The sequence below is a fragment of the Xenopus laevis genome, chromosome 2S (assembly GCF_017654675.1).
Source record: "Xenopus laevis strain J_2021 chromosome 2S, Xenopus_laevis_v10.1, whole genome shotgun sequence".
Classification (NCBI taxonomy): Eukaryota; Metazoa; Chordata; class Amphibia; order Anura; family Pipidae; genus Xenopus; species Xenopus laevis.
The window spans coordinates 89133618-89141002 of NC_054374.1; the positions used below are offsets into that span (position 1 = coordinate 89133618).

At 37.5% G+C, this 7385-nt stretch overlaps 1 protein-coding gene across 1 annotated transcript; it reads right to left on the reverse strand.

Annotated features, from left to right (window-relative positions):
* Positions 1–1361: 1361 nt before the first annotated feature.
* LOC121400787 (C-C motif chemokine 5-like) lies at positions 1362–4508 on the reverse strand. The gene is made up of 4 exons (XM_041584739.1): positions 4446–4508; positions 3460–3541; positions 2885–2990; positions 1362–1452 (listed from the first exon to the last, which is right to left on the reverse strand). Exons 1-4 carry the CDS (start codon positions 4506–4508, stop codon positions 1362–1364), a joined length of 342 nt encoding a protein of 113 aa, XP_041440673.1.
* Between the last annotated feature and the right edge of the window lie 2877 nt (positions 4509–7385).

A 7385-nucleotide genomic window follows, 5' to 3' on the forward strand; every position in this document is an offset into this window, starting at 1 on the left:
CCAGCTACCATTAGTAAATCGGCGAAGTGCTGAGATGACGTCACGCTGGTGAATTTTCGCCAGCGTTAGCCACTTCGCCCTTTAGTAAATTTCCCCCTATCTCTGAGAGGGGATGGAAAGGTTAGCAGGTGAGATGGCCAGTGGAAGTAGTAGCAGTGCATGTAAGGTCTGGGGTCCATCAGGTATTTTCCTGGTGTCCCAGTGGGCCAGTCTGACTCTGACTGTACTCCATACCCACTGGATTCAGAAGTTTATGAATTGGTTATGAAATCTCCTAAAAATACATATATCATTTTGTAAAATGGCAGTGGCTTGGTTGTTTTTGTCTCTATTCCTAAAGTGTAAGCTCTGATTTGTTTTAACAAATAAAAAATATATATATCATGTCTGCAATCAAGAAGGTTGTAACTTGAGCTTAGGGAGAACAGCAAGTGTCCTAATAGTTTTTTTTAAAGATCTCTTAACTTCTATTTATACTATAAAAATAAATGATATTATCCCCCTTTTCCCCAACCTAGCATCCAAGGCTTAAGGCATCTACATGGTCAATAGGTGGCCCACCCAAATGTATTTGTCCAAAAGATCCCTCCAGTAGATTAATGGGGATCTGAACCCTGCAGTAATGCTGTCCCACAGTGCCCCCTAGTTTTCTATAGAAGTTCGTGAAAAACAATTATACATGCACAAAAATTCACCATTGAGAATTCTATTCTCCCCAGCATAAGAACACTAGTTTTTAAGGTATAATATATTGTTGGAGCTGGGGTCAAGCAACTTCAGGGCTGTATTCTTAAAGAAATATGGTTAAATAAAATGGAAACTTGATGCAAGAGAATACACAAATTCTACACTCACAGAAATTCTGTAATAATATTCCAAATATTTAAATTATTTTATTTGCTGGTATATATACCTTATTTTTTTTAAGGAGAAACATTAAATTAAATTAAAATAAGAATAATTATTCCTTCTAATAGGTCACTATAGTAAAAGGCATTACCATACTTCTAAGTTTTCTGGTTAAAAGATCCAATACCTACTGGGACTTAAGTACTTAAAAATATTATCAAATATAAAGTGAAGATGTAAATACTCTTCTGAATATTTTCACCTGAAGATGTATTGTAAAACTAGTATCAGTATTCTCTGCCATATCACTTTATGTTCAGTATATAATAATCCCCTCAGTGATACTCACAGTAAAGTCTTTCAAGGAAAACAGTTCTTTAAGTTTAATAAAGAAGGATGAGGTATATGTTAGTGTTTCTGGAAGAGACTTTGGGATCCCTTCCAACAAACAAAACTGGCAAGGCCACCACATTAGCGATTAGAAGACTGAACAACGTGACATTGTAAATTCTTTAACCAGATTGTCTGTCCAGATGGTTTTTGTAATCAATGACCCAGCTGTCATTTGGGTTGGTGCAGACTTTTCCATTCTTAGTAATAAAACTGTGAAGAGCAGATGAGTGAACAATTAGATCAAATAACGAGCATAGAGTGTCTGCATACATTATATCTTCTTACCGTATTTGTCATTAATGATTGCCAATGCTGAATTACATAAAGTAGAAAAGATTTAATTTCCTAGTAGTCATACTTGCAAAGAACCCCTCTTTCAATGTGATGAACTACACAGTGGGATACTCATCTGTGTTCACTGACTAACTCTGCTGCAGTTGTTGTAGGGTGCTATAATGTCAGTGTGATTGCCTCTGTTCTATTGCATGTGGATTTAAACAGAGGGCATTCAAGTAAGCTTTGATGCTAAGTATTCTACTGGATGGTTGTCTCACAGTTATTAAGAATTAAGAGCTAATTCATCATACCATGGTCATTTGCAAGACTTTGTGTTTTTTGCCAACAATGCATCTGCTCTATCTCACTCCACTGTCTTCTTATTCAGTTTTGCTTTTAAGTCTTCAGTCACCCTAAACTAGATCTCACTCATAAGAAAAGTAGCCATTGCATCTGTTTAAGCAATTGATGTCATTCCTAGTAACAAAATACCTGGAGAAATTATTTTTTTGCCAAAAAATATCTGATATAAAGCAGTACAGTAAGTAGTACCAAAGTTCACTAAGAAGTGCTGGAAATATGGTTGCTGACACAATGGAACTATAGAGCAATCTAATTTCTTAAGCAATATTAAAACAGGAATGTAAGGGGTCTGTACCAGTGAATAACAAGCATTTGGGGGGAGAAATGCCATCCCCAGAAAAACCTAGTGGTTTCCCTAAATGTCAGATACAAATTAAGAGTATGTACATTACAGTATGTTGCATTAAATACTTTTGTCCCGGCGGTATTGTCAGGCTGCACACTCTGTACTGTACATGCTTTTAATTTTATATACCTCTGTACAGTATTTCCCTTTACCTCTGTAAAATTGCACCAGGAATCAGGTCAGTCATAGTTAATAATATGAGAAAGCTAACAACAGGAAGTAACAAAACAGGAAGTAAAACTTCCTCTCCTTAACACTGCTAATGCTTGTGTTGTGTTTCCATTTTAAAATCAGTCAAGATGCAAATACAATTACTTAGTTTCTTGGCTTTGCTAGGGCTTTTTAACTTGAGAGGAATGTAGTGGCATATATCAGAATAAGAGCTTCTTAAATACTGAAGACATGACATAGAAAATGGTGCTTCTGTATACATTGGGCTGAGTGTTGGGCCTATTTTTTCACAAATCAAGTCCTGTGAGTGTGGTCTTTTTTTCTAAATATATATATCTATAGCTATATATATATATATATATATATATATATATATATATATATATATATATATATATATTGTACTTTTATGTACTGTACAGCGCTGCGGCTCCTTAACAGCGCTTAACAAATAAAGTTATACATACATACATACCTTGTACTTACATAATGGCAGGATTAGAACACAAGCTGCTCGTAGTGTAGTAGCTTTGAATCCTTCCAAAAGACAGTGGTGCAAATTTAAAGCAGCAGGGTGTAGAATATGTTCCCACTAAAAAAAGTCAATTTTACTTATCAGTTACTCATTTTAAGTATTGTATAAAATATTCCTAGCTGTAAGAAAACTACAAGTATAGAAAGTTGCTGTTTTTTTTTACTTTAGATGTGTATTGGGGACAATTTTTCCATAAACTCTGTAATAAAATGTAATATATATATATATATATATATATATATATATATATATATATATATATATATATATATACATATATATATATAATATCAAAACAGGGGGGTTGTGGGAGCACTCTAAAGGCTTTAAAGTATATATATATAAGTATAATAAATGCTATTGCATATGTACCCAAAACAGGGGTTATTTTGTTACAAAGTTATGATCATAAAATTGATACATATATATATATATATATATATATATATATATATATATATATATATATATATATATATATATATATATATATATATATATACACACAATATTTCACTGGGATTACCATAGTTACACTTATCTGAACCGCAGTTCACCTGGGAGTAGCAAACAGCAAGTAACAGAAGAGTGACTACACACAACAAAACCTTTTATCTTTTCTGCTTGGACTCAGTTCTAGTTATACAGAGCAGAGACTCAGATACAGAAGCCAACAGTGACCCACACATAAATCTGCGGATCATAGAATAAAACATTGGGGAATTCCAAGTAACCAATGAGTGACATCACTGGAAACAAAAGGGACCTATTTTTGTTTTCTCCATTACTGAAAACACTGTGCATTCATTGCTATGTTTTATACCAATTTCTGCTTTTTGGATGTCATTATGTAATTGCGCAGATTTATTTTTCAACAACATTTTGCAGTGAACACCTGCCTTTAATGAAACTCAGGGATTCTGCTCAGCAGGGACAAAAGATAACAAATGTAGCAATTTAAAACAGTGTCGGCGACCCCACTCCCAGCTGCTTAAGAAGATGAAAAATAAAACTTTATACTGCATTATTAGAAAAATGGTCTCAAATAGAAAATAGAAAGTAATTAGAAAAAGGTTTTATCTGATGAACTATCTGAAACCAACTGAACTAAAAAATTTTTTGCAGGTGAACAACCCCTTTAACAAATCAGAAATAGGGGATATCAATAAGCCCTTGCCATGCCAATATTGAACTATCAATACCCAAATGATAGCCATCACAGTCATAGGGGCATGTAACATAAACATATGAACTTGTACCAAATGATATAATAATATATAATATGATATAATAATTATATACCAAGTGCCTTGACAAAATACAACACCAAAACCCCAACATAAGAAATATATACAAATAGAAAGGGATCACAAGTGTTTACAAACAGTTGTAAGACCTGACAAGGAAAGCACATGACCATCCAGAGGCTGAACAGAATGCCACTGACCATAATAAAGGGAGGACCGTTATAACATCTTGGGAAGTGCCAATCCCAGGTAGGAAGCTCAATACCTGGAAGTACCTTTTACCACCAAAGTCCTTTCCACGCAGTCCCTGACACCTTCCTCTACCCATTGTGTGCTGGTCCAAACTTGAGTTTTAAATTTCTAACTAGCATATATTCAAAGTCACATTTTTTTGCTGTGATTTTCTCTAACAATAGAATGATACAAAATGACAATCTTTAATTTGAATACATTAACCCCTATCAGTAATATTCTAGAACAATGCTGTCCAACTAGCGGCCTGCAGGTTGCATCTGGCCCACGCCCTCACCCCTCATTGTTCACACCTGTAACATCTCTATTGTTCACACCCCCTAAAGCCCTGTACTGTTCACAGCTCATAAATGCTCTTGTCAGCACACTCCCAACTCAAATCTTTGATTTGGTGCAAGTCATACAATGGCCACATCCATCTGCCAATCCAGTATACTGCTAACAGACAGCACCTGCAAGGAAAATCATCTGCTAAAAGCATTTAACATTTTTAAATTAACATAATCAAATAACATTGCAGGCACAATTTGTGCTTCGTTGATTTAGGGCAGTGACTCTAGACAACAATAATGTTGGTGGACCTCATAGCCCTTTTCATAAATTTTCGGCAGTACAGGCAGTCCACGGGTTACGTACGAGATAGGGACTGTAGGTTTGTTCTTAAGTTGAATTTATATGTAAGTTGAAACATATACATTATTAAATGCAACTTAGACAGATGTCTGTCTAACATAGTATTTATTTTTACCTTTCTGTGCATATTTATCTTTACATTTCTGTGCTCTGCAGTAGACAACACACACCATAGGGGATTGGGGCAGGTGGTTTATTAAAGATAAATTCTAATAAAAGTCAAACCATAGTATGTTACTGTAATAGCCCCCGTCTGTATGTGTGAGTTGTATGTAAGTCGGGTCTTTGTAACTCCCTGTATTAAACTCAGACAAAGATCCTTTATCTGAAAAACAGCATTTTTATAATAGCAACTATCCCCAAGTAGCATACTGTGCACAACATGACATGTAAGCATTCATAATGGATGGGGTAGTGGGGAACTAAGTTAGAGATGGGCAAACATACAGCATTCTAACTACATGTCACATTTTAATCTATTATGTTCACTGAACCAATTATTCTAATGAGATTTGTCGCACATGTATGACGTCATGACTAAGCGCCCTGTTTGGGTAGGGCCATGTGTATAAAAATGCACTCACTAACACTTGTATTTTATCCTTGATAAAGGCCCAGGCATGGGCCGAAACGTTGGATGCACAAGTTAAAATAATAAAAAAACTTTTTTCACGAAACATTGGAGTGCGGGTCCTTATCGAATGATTGTATGCTGAAGCTTTGACCGAGCACCCACAGTATCTCCAAGACTGGATTTGAGTGCAAGCGTTTTTCTACATATGTAACAAGGTGAAGAATATTCCCTGAACTTTACGCCCTGCACCCCAGCATTTCTTACCTCTTTGACTTTATTGAATATGGATGGCGGCAGCCAAAACTCTGCTACTTTACATCGTGAAAACTTTACTGCTGTGGACATAGAAAATATTTTGTTCCCAGAATCTTATGAAGAGACTTTTGGCAAATTGGGTGCAAAAGAGATCTATCACGAGCTTTTGCGCTTGAAGAAAAAAGAAATCGAATTACATCTACACGGAGTGTCCCTCTCAGATTATTATAGAGAGAAAAGAATCCCCAGGGGTTTTAGGATTAACAATACACCTACCCTGGGACGAACAAATCCTGAATTTGGCAAAAGATGGTGTCAGATACTCGACCGCTGCTCCCTGGATCTCATGCTGCTGGTTATTGAAGAGGTCGGGCGCGAACTCAAGGTAGTGAAGACGGATCTAGCCAGCTTCGAGTCAGCAAACAAGATAATCCTGCAAACAGACCGTGAAACCGATTGGGTGGTGCGGCTAGAGGAGCAGACCGGCAAGTACAAGGCGGATCTATTGGCGTTTAAAAACTCTAAGCGCCTTAAAGTTATTCAAGATTATAAAGAGGCCTCAATTTACCGGTGGCAGCAGGGAGGCGCGGCGAATCCAAGGAGGAGAAGACCGGAGTGGCGCGATCGGAGGTCCCCGGGGTACAGATCTGCGAGTGGTGCATCGGATAGCGAAGGGGAAGTGAGTGCCACTGAATCCCCACGGCTGCAAGCGGCTTTTTTAGGCGATCGCCCACACGCCAGCAGAGACCCAGGAAGGCCACCCGCAGGAGCAGGAGGAGGCGGATCCGTCAAGACGCGGTCACAGGGGCAACAGGCAAAGCCGAAGAAGAAAACCTGATCTTCAACCTGTCGGCCTACAGTCTGAATCCAGAGGAAACGATGCTGCTGCAGAAGGGTTTGGGATTCGTGCCTTCGGTGAGTGACATTCCTTTTCATTCAATTGTCGATAATTTTAAATTTTCCAGGCAATTGCGCTTGAAAGAGCGTTTTGGAACTAGTAAAGGGTGTACCACTGAAGGCTCTATTGGCACATTGGAAGCTACCTCTGGGGGGGCTGGCAACGATATTGACTTTGTCCACGATAGATTCAAGTTAAAGAGCAGCTATGACCCCATTAGCATTAACCCCTCGATAAAGACCTTCAATCGGATGCTTGATACCGATATGGCCACCTGGTATAAGAAAAAAAGTAAATGGCGTGGCAATTTGTCAGCAGTGGAAAGAGAAGCCATACGGTCTCTTAAGAATAATAATTCAATAATTATCAAGAAAGCTGATAAGGGAGGGGCGGTCGTCGTCCTTGATTACAGCTATTACAGACAAGAGATACTTACACAATTGGAGGATGAGACCAACTATGGCAAATTGACTTTTGATCCCACGGACAAATTTCACAATGAGCTAAATGACATTTTGAGCACGGCATTGACCAATGGGTGGGTGACCAAGGAAATATTCAACTATTTTTTGCCTAAACACCCTGTCAGACCG